This window comes from Coenobita brevimanus, chromosome 101 (genome assembly GCF_032717465.1).
Source record: "Coenobita brevimanus isolate Jiangsu-jjx chromosome 101, ASM3271746v2, whole genome shotgun sequence".
Classification (NCBI taxonomy): domain Eukaryota; kingdom Metazoa; phylum Arthropoda; class Malacostraca; order Decapoda; family Coenobitidae; genus Coenobita; species Coenobita brevimanus.
In genome coordinates this window covers 13,521,324-13,539,775 of record NC_137054.1, presented here as the reverse complement: position 1 = coordinate 13,539,775, position 18,452 = coordinate 13,521,324, and the positions used below count along the sequence as shown (strand labels likewise).

Here is an 18,452-nt window from a genome sequence, read left to right as displayed (position 1 = left end):
CTTTTTTAATGTTCTGTTGCTTTCATTACAAGACAGACTAAGAGAAAGCCACTGTAATTTTTCTTTTTCTTTTAGGCAGTCGTAAATTCCGTCCTTCCCTTCATCACTGCATGTCTTCTGTCCTCTTCTGATTTTATGTTGTCTTTAGTATCATCACCAGAACGACTTAGATATCATTGTAAATTCTTTCTATCTATTTCTTTCTTTCCTTCCTCGTTTTGTTTTTGCCACTAGACAGATTTAGGGACCTTCACTGCAGGTTCTTTCTCTCTCTTCCTTCGGGCAATGATGGGTTCCTTTCCTCGTCCTTCTCCACTTCTTCCTCCTTTCATTCCTTCCCCAGTGCTATCACAAGACACAAACACAGAGATGGTTATTGCTTTTTTGTTTTTCAGGTTACCACTGGGCTCCTTCCTTCTTTCCTTCGTTTCTTCCCTCGGCGCATCGCATCTTAATTTTCTTCCTTTCATCATCATTCATAAAACACAGTAAAGACCACAGTATTTTTTTTTCTTCCCACCTTCCATCAGACAATCAATTTTCTTCTCTGCTTCCATCACAAAACACAAAGATGGTCACTGGAACTTCTTTCTTTTTTCTTCCTTCCTTCTTTCTTCCTTTCTTTCCTTAGTGGATCAGTTTCTTTTTTTGCTTCCATCACACGACACAAAAATGGTCAGTAAGTTCTTCCTTTCTTCCTTCCTTCACAGTCACCAGTTCCTTGCTTCCTATTATCTTTACTTCCCTCGGCGAAGCTGTTCACTGTTATAATATTGATTTATCTACTAATTCATATATTTATTTTTGCTTTCATCACAAGACACAGATGCAGTGATAAGCACCTCAAGTTCTTTCTTCCTCCAAGCAATCACGAGCTTCCTTCCTTCCCTCCTTCCCTCTTCCTTTCTTTCCCTTGGCGCATCTCTTTTCTCTTCTTTTTTGCTTTCATCAGACAGCGAGGAAGATTATATGATTGTTGGAGATTACGCGGATGATCACAAGAGCAGCCTAGTGTGTGTGTGTGTGTGTGTGTGTGTGTGTTATTGAGTGCGTGTGGTTCTGGTTGCTCATGGGTGTGCGTGTGTGTGCGTGTTTGTGTATCATCTCAAGGTTGCATGTGTAAGGCAAAGAAAGAATATGCTGTATCACTGAGCTTTGTGTGTGTGTGTGTGTGTGTGTGTGTGTGTGTGTGTGTGTGTGTGTGTGTGGAGAAGATCAGTTTGCATGTGTACCACCAAGTCATTAAGAAATTGGTCAACCCTTTCATTGCGACATTATATCCCGATCGTATAATTTCTCTACTTTATTCAGCACAGGCTTGATCTCTGGCAGCAAAGAGGTTAATCTATACCAACTCCTTCAATCCGAGGACGCAGTTTTTTTCCATTTCATTTCCACCAGGCGATTTTTTTTAACATACTTTTTCCGAACTCAGATACAGCTTCAATCAATCCTTTACTAATACAAAACCTGCCTTGAATAAAATCGTTTCAAAATTACAAATAAAAATAAAAATGTCATTGTACTGAAGGCGTAAATCACTTCAGTACATTGACCTATTCTTAATCTTGGTAATGGTATACGATCTTACGAAGCTTACAAATGTTCTTTCGTAGTTAAGAGGGAGATTTTGAGAGCATTGATACAGACAGGGTTGCACATATATAGCACTACACTTTCACTCTATTGGTGCCTCGTGTGTTGTGGGAAGGGCTAGCCATAAGTTTCTACCCTGCTTCATTTCTTCATTCCCTACTCCAACTGCAACTATCACGCCCACACCAGCCGACTGAGCCATCCCCGCAACACAAGATACTATTATGGGCCACCCTGTATGCTGTGGCTGTGTCGTAAGAAAAGCTGCGTGTGTGAATGCTCTCGCAATCTCTACCCTACATCTGGTCTGCGCGCGCGCGTGCGTGTGTGTGTGTGTGTGTGTGTGTGTATTTACAGTCGGGTTCATCAGTTCCTTGACACCAACTACTCAACAGTAAATCCCTTGACATCCTCTCGAAAATGGCTCAAAATCTGATGCCATGTCTCTAGATCAAACAATTTACGTACCATACAGTCAAGGTTATCAGTTCCTTGGCACTTTTTCCAAAATGTGTCAAAGCCAAGCAAGATATCTCAAATAAATAAATAAATAAATACCATAAATGCACGTACACTGGGGGGTTCATAAGTTCCTTGACACTCTCTCCACTCTGTGTAAAAATAATCCAAAGAAATGAGTAGACTCCAAATGTACACAATCTTAACAAGATCTCAGTGGGTTCTGACATGGTTACGAGATAATGTAAAGGAGCTACTGATCGCTACTCTAAGGCGAGAATTAAAGGCGAAAGTGAAAGCAATTAACAGTTACTTATGGAACAAATATAAAGTAAATGCAAGATGTGATGAGTCTCAGTTTATAGAGTGTAGTTTGCAATGATACACAGTGATCAGACATGTTCTATCATCACAAATCAGCAATAATAGAAAATTCAGACATGTCCTGTTATCATCACACACACACACACACAAAGTCCACTAAGATACAATCCTATACCAGACAATCACACAATCAAACAAAATACTTCCTCCCCGACGCGGCAATATGCAGATCTTACATACTCATGGCAGGCAAGTAGGAACGGGCATATAAACAACACTTTACACACACATATACAAACACCAGGTGGGGGACAGGACGCACGCGAGAAGAATAATCCTGAATGTTTATTACAGACATACATAGACTTCAGGGCAAGAAACAAGAAAATAGGTAGGTCACTTGGAGAACCTGAATACACACACACACACACACACACACACACACACACACACACACACAGCACAGCACAGGACACACGCTAGCATAACAGCCCCGAATAACACACATATATACACCAGAATAAGATCAGCAAACACAGGTACGTGAAAAAAAAAAAAAAATTTCCACACACTGAGGATTTTCGATGGCTTGGGTGAAGGGGGAGAAACTGATCCATTTCCTGGGCTCTAATGACATTTTGCCAACTTACTTTTCCCTCCTCTCCCTTTTTTCCTACTACTACATCCTAGACACCCCGTTTATCTATTTACAACAGCGAAAAAATCGGGTTAGGTCTACGATAATGATGATGATGATGATGATGAACCAATGCATTAAGACCCACAAACTCCCACTTCTTGAGTAGGTCAGCTGGTAATCTGCGCAGTCCAATATGGCGCCCCAACTACGTCACGCCAGAATGTAAACAAATCTCGGACGCCATCTTGTGGTGACGTCACCGTAATCGAGCTGCGTTCCAGGAAGAGGAATTTTCTCATCTAATTTTTCCCCCCTGCCTGAGTAGACGGCCCAAAATACCTTCTCTTGCAGATGTGAAATATGGTTAATGGAGGAATTCTTTTTATGGTTCCTAATGATATATATATGAAGATGAAATAAAACGCGGGAAAGCAGAAACAAAGGAAGTATCGCTACCCAAGGGATCGATGGAACTCCACCTCGGCATCTGTTAACCTCTTCGCAACCCCTTCAGCCCGAGAAGGTAATTTACTCCTTATTCTTGCACCGGCCCGGTGATTTTATTGTTTTGAAGACGCCTCTAATGCTGAACAGGTTAATGAAGCAGGCATCTAACCCCCTGATTTTGAAAAGCCATCCCTAAAATCAATAAACTAGTTTGGAGACAGCAAGAACAAGAGCTTCATACGCTCTCATACTGAAGGGGTTAAGCATCTCATTATCCACAAACTTACATAAAACAAAACCCGTCACAGCTCTCCCCCCTTCCCCCTCCCCAAACGTGATCCATACGAATAAATCCATCTACTGACTTCTAAAACTTCCCATGGCCACTACGATAAAACAATATTCCATAACATAAAACCTGCGCATAAGAACATCGCTTTCCTCAGTCTATACACAAATGACATAGCCGTTTACCCGTTGTTTACGCACTTCATCCAACTTTTATGATAACTACGAAAAAAAAGTAACTCCAAAACATGCAGCTTACATTTAAAAGTACTTCGCATTCCTCAATCCACACACAAAACAAACGTCGTGGCAGCCATTTCAAAAACCCTGCTTTGTTGTTGTTGTGATTCGTACGTCAAATGGCTTCTAAAACTGCGCATAACTCCCCTAAATCCGACCACTATTTACGCTGGATTAAAGGCCAACTGCACGCCAGCTCTTCATTACGCTAATAGGCCACATCGGAGCTCCTGCTGCCGCGTTGCATCGTCCGTGTAACCGACCTCAGACACGAACGCGTCCACAATCCAGATTTATGAAGTCGGATGGGAAGACGCGCGCACACAAAAAACGCGCGCCAAAATGACTAACCTACTACTACACATGGCCACGAGACGATCACTCATTAAACAGATGCTAAAATATGGGTATACCTAGGCCAATGAGTTTTAATTTCATCATCATGATCTTTATCATCATATAATCATCCTAAAGCCGCATGGGACTGATTACTCATCAGTTTCAAAACATGGGTGCATAAGTAGGTCAGTGGGTTTTAACTCATCGTCATCATCATCATCACCATCACCACCATCATCATAATCATTATCATCATCACCATCACCACCGCCACCACCATCATCACCACCCAAACTCACAGCTTCCAGAATATGGACATTAATAGGTCAAGGGGTTTAATTTCATCATCATCACCTTTAACATCATCATCTTATTTCGTATATAAATGTCACACAAAACAGATGACAAGAAGAGTTATTATCTAGACAATAATAAAGCAGATAAATTAGTAAATAAACTGATAAACCCATCCAAATCGCCATGAAAAACTTACTCGTTATCAGATAAATTTAATGACCGAGGAATTATGGTCCAAAAATATTCCATTAAGCATAAAAAAAAATGGTCTCCACGATAATTCAAAACTTTAATCAGCCATAAAGTGCTATTAGAGATGAAGGCAACGACACGACAAAGACTAGCACGTCAATACTATTTATTATTATTATTATTATTACTATTATTTTTCATCATCTATTTATTTTCTGCATTTAACATACTGCTGGTGCTTATATCCCTCTCCATCCCATATCCTTCCATCTCATCATCGGTCTCCCTCTTCCCTCCCTCCTCGATGAGCTAGCCTACTGCAAAAACTAAAGGATATTGCAGTGCAGTGTTTTCAAATTACACTAACGAAAGAACATGTGCAACAGCCACAATACTGATATATAATAATTGTCTCTTGCCCCAATTTGCACCTTTAACGATATAACAGGCAATGTAATACTGTGACCCACTGCCATACACGCCGAATACACCATAAACAATGCCATAATAAATAAATAATAATAATATTAATAACAGTAATTCAACTCCTATTACTACTACTACTATGCTACTACTACTACTACTACTACTACTAATAAAGCAACGCTCCACCACGCACCTACATAAATTTGGAAACGTCGGCAAACTTCTAGGAAATCTGCATTCTTAACCCTTTTAGGCCGAGGACGTTATTTCAACTTTATTTTTGCTACTACCATATCACATCTTTATTTATTTACTTATTTATTTGTTTAGATCACCCTGGCAGTAAAGGTGTTAATGAGTGCTACATCTAATCCCCTCCCCCCCCGTTCGAAAAGTCAAAACAGCACGAAAAAAAAAAAAAAAAAAAAAAAAAAAAAAAAGACGTCCTCGTGCTGGAGGGGACACGAGCAACGCTACATAAATATCGATATGTTACGAAAATTTCTGGGAAACACTTGCATTCCTAAATTCTGAGTCAGGGGCGATCGAAGTGAGAACAGCACTTTGATTACAGTGAAGGCAATAGTTGGGATTTGGAGGGAGGGAGGGAGGGTGGGAGGGGAGGGGAGGGGAGGGGAGGAAGGAAAGAAGGGAGGAAGGAAGAAATATTGGAAGAAAGGTGGGATGGACGGAAGAAAAAATGGAGGACGGAAGGATGGAAGGAAAGAGACAAGGATGTGGAACTCGTTGGAAGAAAGGAAGAAGGCCTGGAAGGAAGACGGAAGAAAGAGAGGATCGATGGTAGGCTATAACAGGAAGAAATTAAAAAATAATATATGAAGGAAATGAAAGCAAGAAGAATACTGCATTATAATGAAGGAAGCTGGACTGAGGGGAGGACATGATAATCTTGGAGCTGAGGAGACATAAGTAGTGATGATGACAGTGAAGGAAGGATGGAAGGAAGGAAAAGAAGAAGGAAAGAAGGAAGGAAGGAATGAAGGAGGACGGAAGGAAAGGAGGAAGGAAGGGAGAAGGGATATGGATGCATGAGAATGTTAGATTATAATGATGGCAGCAGGACTGGGGTGAGAAAGCGTTAATTTGTGCGATGAGGGGAGGTACTAGCGATGGTGATGGGAAGGAAGGAAAGGAGAAGGAAGGAAGGAAGGAAGGAGAGAAGGAAGGAAGGAAGGATGGGAAAACGGGAGTAAACCAAAGACAAACGTAAACAAAGGGAAAGAAAACGGAGGAATACTGACGTAATGTGGGTCAAAGGGTGGAAAGAGATTAAGGTGGTCGATGATGATGACTGCACGTGTTAAATGTAGTGTGTGTGTGTGTGTGTGTGTGTGTGTGTGTGTGTGTGTGTGTGTGTGTGTGTGTGTGTGTGTGTGTGTGTGTGTGTGTGTGTGTGTGTGTGTGTGTGTGTGTGTGTGTGTGTGTGTGTGTGTGTGTGTGTGTGTGTGTGTGTGTGTGTGTGTGTGTGTGTGTGTGTGTGTGTGTGTGTGTGTGTGTGTGTGTGTGTGTGTGTGTGTGTGTGTGTGTGTGTGTGTGTGTGTGTGTGTGTGTGTGTGTGTGTGTGTGTGTGTGTGTGTGTGTGTGTGTGTGTGTGTGTGTGTGTGTGTGTGTGTGTGTGTGTGTGTGTGTGTGTGTGTGTGTGTGTGTGTGTGTGTGTGTGTGTGTGTGTGTGTGTGTGTGTGTGTGTGTGTGTGTGTGTGTGTGTGTGTGTGTGTGTGTGTGTGTGTGTGTGTGTGTGTGTGTGTGTGTGTGTGTGTGTGTGTGTGAAGTGGCAATAGTGTAACAGAAGGTAAAGAAAGCGAAACACTAGACATGAATTAGTGTAAGACGGTGGGGGAAGAAGTCTGGGTTGTGGGGAGAAGTGGGGAGGGAGGAAGAAGTGAGGAAAGGGGGGGAGGGAAGAGTGAAGAAAGAAAAGAGTGAGTGGGTGGAGTGGAGAGGTGGGGTGGGGGGTGCTGTGGTCAGAAATGTTACTGGTGGTGGGGACGGGGAAGAAGGGGAGCGGAGAAGAGAGAGTCGGTAGGGGACGAGAGGGTGAGGGGAGGGTAAAGGTATGAGACGAGGGGTTGGTTGCAATGAGGAGGAGGGGGGAGCATGAAAAGGGGGACTGGTGGCAAGGGGGGGAGGAGGGGGGCAAGAAGGAAGGTGAGAGACGTGAAAAGAGGAAGGGGCAGGAGGGGAGGGTAAAGGAAGAACGGGGAGGGAACTAAAATGAGATGGGGTATGTATAGAGAATGACGATAAGGAGAGATGTGGTGGATGAAGTAGTGAAGCGGAAGGGGAACAGAGACGGAGAAACAGGTGAGGGGGATGGGTAAGGAGCTGAGCAGGTGAAAGAGACAAGTGCGCGGTCAATATAATGGAAATGGGGAGGGGGGGGGAACATAAAATGGTGGTTCTGTATGAGTGGAAATAATTCAGGGATGGATGATGGGCTGGACGTATGGCAAAGACAGGGTAAAGGAAGGGAAAGGACTAAAACAGATAAAGTAAGATACGATAAAACTAGATTAAGAAAGAAGTGAAAACCAGACAAGGGAGAGGGAAAGAAAGGCACTGAGAAAGACAGAGAAACTAAAACAAGATGAGACTGCTTAAAACAGAAGCGAAGAAAAACCACAAATGAGAGTACACCGTGATCCAGTTCAAGAGGGCCGCGTTAAATCCTGAAAGGGGTGAAGAGGTGTGAGACAGCCAAAATTACCTACGTTATACATTTTATACACGGTAGTTTTAAGGATGAATGAAGTACACAAAGATAAGATGAGGAAGATGGTGGACAGAAGTGATATTAGCAAAAACAGTGAAAAAGGGTTATAAAAGTTCAGAGGTCCAAGCGACACAGTTCGACATGGAAGTAGAAAAAACCTGAAAGGGTGAGGTGAGACAGGCCAATACTATATACGTTATACGGCATGTTTATACACAAGTTCTGAAGTGGATTCGGTGAACAGAGAGAAGATGAGAAAAAGGTGAAAAAAAAAAAAAGTTAGGTAAGCTACGTGGACAAGGTGACATGTAGTCGTAGTAAACCTTGAGTGAGGTGCGAGAGACCAAATATTCCATACGTTATACGGCATGTTTATACGGTAGTTCAGGGATGAATTTAGAGAACTGATTAGACACGTGTCTACACAGGTGCTCCAGAGTACTTCAGGTGGGAAGAGGGTCCTGTGAGAGCCATACAGGGCAGGGCAGAGCAGGAAGACTACGATACGTGAGGCGCGTTTACGTGGCAAGGTGACGTGGAGTAAAGAAAACGGGAATACGACAGGTCACAGGTAGGTCTACGGTGATGAACAGAAGGTGAAGAAAATCTGTCGAAAAGTGAGGGAGGTCGTGGTGAGGCACAGCACGTAAGGGCAGGGCAGGGCAGGGAGAGGAAGGAGGAGGGTCTAAGTTACGTACGGCGTGTTTATGAGCTAGCACCTTGTCGAGCCACCAGCGGGAGGCCCTGAACTCTTTACCCCCGGTGTTACTGCTGCTTCCCACTACTCCTGCCGCCGCTGCTGTCGCCGCCGCCACGTCCCCCGCTCGCCTGGCACTGCTAAGCCCGCCACTCCACAGACTTCTGCTGCTCCTGCTACCGACGCCCACGCCCGGTATATGGGAGGTCATGACCCCACGCACACCAACTCGCCCATGCACCCGTCCTCCACACAGCCACCCTCAACACTGAATCACCACCGCCACCGCTCCTCCACCAAACCCTGCTCCACCTGCCCTCCCCTCCTCTTACCGATCCTTTCCCCTCTCCCCTCACCACCTGCCCTTCCCTCCCCTCCCCTCACTACATGTCCCTCCCCTCCTCATCCTTTCCCCTCACCTGCTCCTTCCCCTTTCCTCTCCTATCCTTACCTCACCTACCCTCTCCCCTCTACAAGCTCTCCTACCCTCATCACATACCCTCTACCCTCTTTTCCCCTCTACTACAGTCACGACCCATCTTACACCCTCAAAGAGATACCATGCCCATAACCAAAAGTCTGCTACTGTCTTGCTTTCCTCTGTACTTCCCTTCCCTCTGTCTTCCTCTCCCCTTTCCCCACCACCTTAACTTTCTTTCCCTGCCCTCTCCTCTGACCACTAACCCTCTCCCCTCTGTCCGTCCACTCCTCGTTCACCCTCTCCCCTCCCCTCCTATCCTCTCCTACCCTTTCATCTTCTACTCTCACCCTCACTTTCCCCCCTTCTATGATTTCTCCGCCCACTCCCTCTCTGCCTCTCTTTTCTTCCTTCCCCTTCTCTTTTCTTCCCCATTTTTTCCTCTTTTTACATTTTCTTTTCTCTCACATTCTCTCCCTCCTTCCTTTCCCTACATTCTCTCGTCTTCCTTATATTCTTTCCTCCTTTCTCCCTTCGTCCTTTCCCTGCTTTCTCCTCTCCTCCTTCTCACTTTGCTTTCTTCCTTCTACATCTACGTCTTTCCCCCTCTTTTTTTGATCCTGACTCCCTCTCAATGTAATTTCTTTCCTCACCTTTGTCCCTCTTCCTCTACCCTCTCTTCTTTCTCCCCTTTCCTAGTCTTTCCTTTCCCTCTTCTTACCTGTTCCTTTCATACTCGTCCTCGCTCTTCTCCATGACCTTCTCCCCTCCACCCCCCCGTCTTCTTCCTCAGTGTTCCCTTCCCTAATTTTCTTCCTGCGCCATCACTTCCTCCTCTCCCTTCCGTTCCCTAACTTGCTTCTTTCTCTTCCCCTTTTTCTTCCTCTCCCTGATCCTCTTCTCCTTTCCATCTCCTCCCCACTTTTCTTCCCTCCCAGATTTTAACTTCTCCCTTCCATCTTCCTATACTCTCAACCTCTCCCTCCCTTCCCCTCTCTCCCCCTGCTCCTTCTTCCTTCTCTGAGCTTTCTCTCCCCTTCACGCTCCTACCCCCCCCCCTCTCTCTCTCTCGTAACAGTAGCCTTCCTCGCACCCTCAAATCTTTTTCCCCTCTCATGTCGTGTCTCTCCTCAACCTAATTCTCTCTCTCTCTCTCTCTCTCTCTCTCTCCTTTCCCCTCCTTTTTATTTACTACCTTAACTCGCCCCATCTTCCCTCATTTGATTTCCCTTCATCTGACGTCTTTATTCTCCCCTCTTTTCACCTGAACTCTTTTTCCATAACTAATTCCCCCTCTCCCCTCACGACAGACTCTTCTCCCCTCACCTGACCCCTCTACCCCTCACCTAACCCCATCTCCCTTTCACCTAACCCTTCAACCCCACATTTAACTCCTCTTTCCTTCATCTAACCCCCTTGCCCTCACCTGACCTAACCTCTCCTCTCCTTTATTTTTTCCCCCTCTCCTACCACACCTACCTCCCCTCCCCTCTCCTGCCTCTCTCCCCTCACCCCATACCGTCTCAGGTCACGCGAGGGAGGGGAAAGAGGGGAAGGGAGAGAGGGGAAAGAGAACAGGGGAGGGGAGAGGAAAGGCTGGGATATGGCCTAATCTTTGGACTTCCTTCCCTACAAACATTCCTTCACACACCCTCTCTCTCTCCCTCTCTCTCTCTCCTACACCTGCATTACATACCTGACTTCCACACCTACTTATACACCTCCCTTCCATACCTGTCTTGTAACTTCCACTCCACGTCACGTCTCTTTAAATGCTTCCACAACATCTTTCAAAATTCCTTCAGTCTCATCGTCCAAATCTATCTATCTATAATGGGGACGTTTCCTTACCTCTTCACTATGCGGGGTGTCTACTAATCCGACGGGCTAATAGGGTAAAAAAAAAGAATAAGCGCATATTTGATACTGGTAAGAACAGTAAATACGTCTAACGGTTCCACAATAAACATACAGCTCACCTTACAGATTTTTCTCACATGTTACTTAAGGGCTGAGGAGACGAGAGGGCACGGTTAGGAAACAATAATTACAGTATAAACGGATAACAGAATAAATAATAAGAAAAAGACATCAACTCGCTTCACAATAAACAAAGAGCTGAATCCTCTCACCCCTGCTGCTTTTCCTCACACGGTATTTCAGTCCTACCTTCTTCCTCCACTGCCTTCCTGATCACTAACTGCTTCACCTCCCTCTCCAGTCCTGCACACCTGCCATCCAACACTGTTATACAATCCCATTACATAACTACCGATTACCTCACCTACTGTACACACCTACCTTAAGTTTATGTAATCCACACACCCGTCCTTCTATTACACCTGTCTACCTTACCTACCACCTGCATAAAATTAGTATTCCGTAGTGTTACATAAAAGTTAGATCATCTGTGTAAATTATTTGTATCAGTCTAAACCAACCTAAACAATTGCTTCATCTCAGTAACCACTTCAGTAAGATGATTTCATTCCTGATTCTCATGTCCGTTCTTCCCATTCATTTCCACTCTCTCCATTTCTCTAATTATACTCCCGCCTTAAAGTTCACCCCTTCCTCTCCCTTTCCATCTCACTTCGAAGTTTTCTCTCCCCATCCCTCCAAATCTGTTTATGTTCTTTTCCTCTCCCTAATTTTCTGCTTCTTCCGTTTCTTCTCTCTTCTTCCATCTCATTTCTATCCTTCCTTTGCCATCTCCCTCACTCACTTTACTCTTCCCTCTCCCATTTCCTCTCCTCCAACCCCTCTTTTCCTTCTTCCTCTGCCACGTTCATGTATATCTTATTCCCATCTCCTTTCCCCTCACTTAGGCTCTTCACTCACTCCATTTTTTCTTCTCCCCCCCTCACTCCCACCTTTCCCTTCCCCTCCCCATCATCCCCTCTTATCCTCCACACCTCAGCCACGTCCCCTCTCGCAGCTACCATTCTTCCCGCACCTCTCCCCTCGCAAATATTCTCCCCTCCTCACCTCTTGTATTGACCTTGACTCTCTCTCTCTCTCTCTCTCTCTCTCTCTCATTATTTAGGGGCCTGTTTTTCGCCTTTCATTTTTGCCTCTTTCATCCTCTTTTTCTATTTTCTTCTCTTTACTTCCTCTCTCTTTTCAGCATTTTTTTTTTTTTTTTTAGTTCCTCCCCCTCTCTACGAAGCACTGTCATTCACTGCTTCCCTCTCTATGTACTGTTTTATTCTCCCTCATTATCCTTCCTTCCTTCTCTCTTCTGTATTTCACTCTCACTCGACAAGACCCTTCCTTCCTTCACGGTCTAATATCTTTTTTTAAATCTTTTTAATAACTATGGTAGACTGCAATAAAGGTTTAAAACTCAATTTTAAAAAAACTGGCGAGCTACAAGGATACCATCTGGACGCAGACGCTGAAATACAAAATATTATACAAAAGAACAACAAAAGTAATATACAGATACAAAAAAAACTAAGTAAAAAATAAATATAGCGTACAAAGATTTTTATATTTATATTTAACATCTATTACAAGTTTTCCAACCTTCTAGGAATGATACCACTGAAGGTCGAGAGGAAATGGGTAGAATACAACAATAAATAAACACAAATCGAATCTTTTTCAATTTAGATTCTTTATTTCCCATTAAATAAAAGCCCTGACACTCTGGGGTAACTAAACGCCAAGACTGCAAAGGAACCCCTGAAAAAATGCACAGAAACTGGGATGGTTGTGCAGAAAACGGGGCTCCCGACGTATATATAGAAACCCAAGTAATTTTCTTCAGTAATAATAGGGAGGGAGAGAGACTTGAGGTGCAGTAAGGGAAGGAAGCAGGTACAGAGAAAGGAAGGAGGAAGGAAGGAAGGGAGGGAGAACAAGGAAGGAAGGAAGGAAGGAAGGCAGGTTTGAAGAAAGATGAAAGGAGAGGAAGACGGGAATACAGGAAGGGGGAATGGTAGGAAAAAGACGGAGGGAATCGGAAAGAATCAGGAAAAAAAGTAACAGTCAAAAGTAACAACTTTTCCTAGGTTAGGTCAGGTTAGGTTAGGGTAGGTTAGCTTAGGTCAGGTTAGGTTAGGTTAAATTAGGTTAGGTTAGATTAGCTCTTTCCCTTACGTTTTTTACTGTTACTTTTTTTCCTGATTCTTTCCGGGAATCAAAGACGGAGAGGGAAGGAGGGAAGGGAGGGAGTAAGAGGGGTGAAGGAAGGGATAATGGGAGCTGTGGGAATGAGGAAGGAGAGAGAGAGAGAGAGAGAGAGAGAGAGAGAGAGAGAGAGAGAGAGAGAGAGAGAGAGAGAGAGGGCTTAGTTGAGCCGGAACGAACCGGTACGTCATATTATTGAACTTTTTTCTTTTTCCCCTTTAACCTTTCATGACCGCCACTTGTCTATTATTTCATTCCTGCTAAAATTATTTTACTTAATTCTGCTCAGTCAGTAACAGAGGCGTGAAAGCGTTATAACCAGTGCCATAAATCTTTCACTCACAATTTTCGTATTCTCTTCAAGATTTTTTTTTTTTTTTTTTAACAGCTGAGCGCAATAAGCTGATTCTCTCTCTCTCTCTCTCTCTCTCTCTCTCTCTCTCTCTCTTGTTCTTGCTATTCCTACTCTGTTTTACTCATCTTGCAGCGACAGGGTTAATAAGGGCAGCACCTAACTACACGAATTGGAAAAGTATCTTATTGCGAACATTCGGGAATATCAACAATAATAATAACAACAACAACAACAACAACTACTACTACTACTAAAAATAATAATAATAATAATCAGTAGTAGCAGCAACAACAATAATAATAATAGCAATAATAATAATAACAATAACCGTCATCGTGCTGAGGGTGTTGAATCGTTACTGCTTGATAAAAGATTCACGGGGCAAGTTTCCGACTGACATAACCTCTCATATACTTAAATCTTTCTCAAATCAAGCTAAATAATCCTGCATATAAACACAACGGTCACCGCATATGTACAGCTCAGGACAGATGAAACGGCTACACCCCATCCACCAGCGACTTGGTTTGGGTCTCAGTGGTTCTGGTAACAGTTGCAGGTGGAGGGAGGGGGGATGTGGGAGGGTGAGGAGGGGAGAAATGTGGGCGGAGTTATATAGGGGGTAGTGTGGGAGGGTGAAGAAGCAGCACAGTCTGGCTGGTGGGAGGGGGAGACGAATGGTTGGGTAGCGGAGACGAGAGTCTGCTGGAGGGTAAGACAGGTGAGTGTGATTAGATGAAAAGAAATTACAAAAAATGAAATATTATAATATCTGCTGCATATATTGCATTTTATCTACTAAATAAAAACACTGTCTATTATTCACCACCGTATTTGGGTATCCTACTCATTATTATTATCATTTGGATATTAGGCAATAAATAAAGATATTGGACGGTCTTTCGGACCCAAACCAAGTTTTTCATAACTTTTTTCTTCAGCTATTTCCGTATTCCTATTATCCCTCGTGCTTGAAGTCCCCCTTTTTATCACTTTCTCCTACGCCCTACATTTTTTTTAGGCATAAGGCAGTTTAACTTTCTCTTTAAATAACCATATTTGTCAACAAATATTCCTTTCATTAATCTATTTAATTACCTGTTTTCTTTCAATATGCATTTGTCTAATAATGGGTGTTACACCTTAATTGGCGCCGCTATTTGACGTTTTGAATAAATTTGGTCTAAATTTACTCATATATTGCAGTCTCTCTCAAGTAGGCTGGCAACCTCACACATCCTTCCCCCTGTTTTCTCCTTCTCTCGCTACACGTTCCCTCCTTTCCTTTTGTAGTACTGTTTATCTATTCTTTCTCATATTTTTAACCTCATTCCTTCTTACAAACTTTTAGTGCCATAGGAATTTCTCCCTTATCACCTACAGTCCTACTACATGAAAGTGGAAAAAACTGCCATCGGGAAAAGAATAACCGGAAATTTATGGCGAAGGTTACGATATTAGTTATTTAGAATGAAAGTGTTGGCAGATACGCAATCTTGACGTGATTATCGCAGCCACAGCATTTCGCCTTCATAAAACAGAAGGACTATAGGTTTCTTGCATTACCTCCTTACGTCCAGCATTACTGTGCAGAACGCCATGTATAACATATTAAGGACCACAAGGACAGTACTGGTAGTCATCGTGATTTTCATGAATCTCTCCATAGGCTATTGAAAACAGTGCTTTATGCTCAACTTCAGAATTATGTTCTCATCATGGCAATGATAGGCAAAGATAATAAAAACAATATATACAACCAAATTATCATTTATTATACAACAAAGCTCAAACTGCCTCCGTGCTACCTGAAAAAAATTAAATGCCTGATCGTATATATATATATATATATATATATATATATATATATATATATATATATATATATATATATATATATGGATGATGCCATGTCGTAGCGCTTAAGGGAATAACAGGGATGACGACGGTGATAATTGTCGCAAGGAAACAAGATGAAAGGAAAATTTTCTACCTGGAAGTAAATTCTAATGGACAGTAATAATTGAGGCCCCGTTTATTGACAATAATTTTTATAGATCTGCATGTCGCCGTTATTGCGTCTCGGAACATTTCGGTAGATGATATAACTGATATAAATTGATAAATGGGTAGAGAGATATCCTTATCGTTCTATATTACGTGATAAGTATGATATAGTAATGATAATCTGTCCTGACAGAGTAAATCTTGCTGTGACGGAAGGGTATTTGTAAAGCGAACTAATTTATACCACAGACTGTATCAGAAGTGTTTCTTCTTCGTAAATTGAAGCTCGATGAATACTCTAGACTGTATGCCAGGAAGAAGGTGACCTTGGTGTTTCTTATGAGGGATCCGGTTCGTGGCATAGTATGGAGGATGCATAGAGCTCAAATTTATCAAACAGATAGTAGCCTCGTAACTGGCCACCTCTTCACCCACTTCCTGAAACTCAGACATGGAGTACCGGGGTGAGAATAACGCCATAATGACTAATACACCACAAACCCATGGATATTTATACATCAACGAGAAACGACTGTAGTTCACTTGTATTTTCTATTGACTGCAATAAACACCGTTACTCAGGGCAGACCACCAGTTCCATGTTTTGTCAGTATATACTGAGATGAATGATTCTAACCGAATCAGGTAGATCCTCTCCGTCAACTGAGACAGTGGCATACTGACATGTGAATTAATTGTCATGTCTGGTTATTCTTTAGAAACTATCTATCTATCTATCTATATACCTAGGCTGCTTCCCCCAAGGAAAGGGAGGTAGCCGAGACAGGACGACTCACTCTCCATTTACTCATCCATTCAAACACATTCATTCGCATCTTAGCCCCAAAGGGGAGAACGGACAGATCCTCACCGCACCACACCGCACAAGGGTCAACTGGGCAATGCAATCAATGACATCCGCAGCAGGGCCCGACAGCAGAACTGGTTTACCCCTGCCACATCATAACAGACCCATCCCCTTACCCGCACCTGACCTGACTAGCTGATCAGACCAAAAGAAACAGTAAAAAAAAAAAATTACTTTCTGTTTACCTGTAGAAACAAATAAAATAGTAGTTAGAGGACAAACTTGTGCCACGTGACACTATGCGAAGTCGTTAGGTTTCCTGCCATGAAGAGAGGATCATGTATTTAATTTCTTCAGGTTACATGTGATTGTGTGAGCTGGTTACACCGTTGAGACTGCAGCACGGAGGCAGTTTGAGCTTTGTTGTATATTAAATGATAATTTGGTTGTATATATTGTTTTCATTATCTTTGCCTATCATTGCCATGATGAGAACATAATTCTGAAGTTGAGCATAAAGCACTGTTTTCAATAGCCTATGGAGAGATTCATGAAAATCACGATGACTACCAGTACTGTCCTTGTGGTCCTTAATGTGTTATACATGGCGTTCTGCACAGTAATGCTGGACGTAAGGAGGTAATGCATGAAACCTATAGTCCTTCTGTTTTATGAAGGCGAAATGCTGTGGCTGCGATAATCACGTCAAGAATGCGTATCTGCCAACGCTTTCATTCTAAATAACTAATATCGTAACCTTCGCCATAAATTTCCGGTTATTCTTTTCCCGATGGCAGTTTTTTCCACTTTCATGTAGTAGGACTGTAGGTGATAAGGGAGAAATTCCTATGGCACTAAAAGTTTGTAAGAAGGAATGAGGTTAAAAATATGAGAAAGAATAGATAAACAGTACTACAAAAGGAAAGGAGGGAACGGGTAGCGAGAGAAGGAGAAAACAGGGGGAAGGATGTGTGAGGTTGCCAGCCTACTTGAGAGAGACTGCAATATATGAGTAAATTTAGACCAAATTTATTCAAAACGTCAAATAGCGGCGCCAATTAAGGTGTAACACCCATTATTAGACAAATGCATATTGAAAGAAAACAGGTAATTAAATAGATTAATGAAAGGAATATTTGTTGACAAATATGGTTATTTAAAGAGAAAGTTAAACTGCCTTATGCCTAAAAAAAAATGTAGGGCGTAGGAGAAAGTGATAAAAAGGGGGACTTCAAGCACGAGGGATAATAGGAATACGGAAATAGCTGAAGAAAAAAGTTATGAAAAACTTGGTTTGGGTCCGAAAGACCGTCCAATATCTTTATTTATTGCCTAATATCCAAATGATAATAATAATGAGTAGGATACCCAAATACGGTGGTGAATAATAGACAGTGTTTTTATTTAGTAGATAAAATGCAATATATGCAGCAGATATTATAATATTTCATTTTTTGTAATTTCTTTTCATCTAATCACACTCACCTGTCTTACCCTCCAGCAGACTCTCGTCTCCGCTACCCTCCCACCAGCCAGACTGTGCTGCTTCTTCACCCTCCCACACAACCCCCTTTATAACTCCGCCCACATTTCTCCCCTCCTCACCCTCCCACATCCCCCCTCCCTCCACCTGCAACTGTTACCAGAACCACTGAGACCCAAACCAAGTCGCTGGTGGATGGGGTGTAGCCGTTTCATCAGTCCGGAGCTGTACTAATGTGGACACTAATATTGACCAACGTCCATACGATACACAATGGGACAATGAACGATAAATTTTGAAACCCACTGATGCGATCTTCGGAAACCAAGAGACTTTTCAGAATATCCTTCACAAGTTTCACAATTGTTCGACTTAAAAATGGACCGATATTCCTAACCTCAACTGTACGTTTTATTGACCGAGGCTGCGTATCACATTTTCCTTGGCGACTTATTTTGCATGTAACACCTTTATAGTTCTTATTTTGCACATTACACATTTATATTCTCCTTTTTATTATTTTTATCATTTCAGTATGGGCACAGCTTCCATCATAACACAAAAGAAACTG

General features: G+C 42.7%; 2 protein-coding genes across 4 annotated transcripts in view; one reads left to right on the top strand and one right to left on the bottom strand.

The window, feature by feature from the left end:
- Cbs (Cystathionine beta-synthase) overlaps positions 1-18,452 on the bottom strand; it is a 90,446-nt gene that overhangs the window by 56,685 nt on the left and 15,309 nt on the right. The window contains exon 1 of one of the 3 annotated variants that reach the window (XM_080284401.1): positions 8,699-8,730. The exons of the other annotated variants lie outside the window; for them this stretch is intronic. The gene's annotated coding sequence lies outside the window, so the exon portion shown is untranslated. Of the gene's footprint in view, positions 1-8,698; positions 8,731-18,452 lie in introns of those variants that run through there. 3 annotated transcript variants of the gene reach the window in all.
- Positions 7,504-18,452, top strand: part of LOC145414935 (gamma-glutamylcyclotransferase-like) — a 62,288-nt gene continuing 51,339 nt past the window's right edge. Inside the window, exons 1-2 of the mRNA XM_080284349.1 lie at positions 7,504-7,570; positions 8,715-8,981. Coding sequence (XP_080140475.1) covers positions 7,504-7,570; positions 8,715-8,981 — 334 coding nt within the window. The remainder of the gene's footprint in view (positions 7,571-8,714; positions 8,982-18,452) is intronic.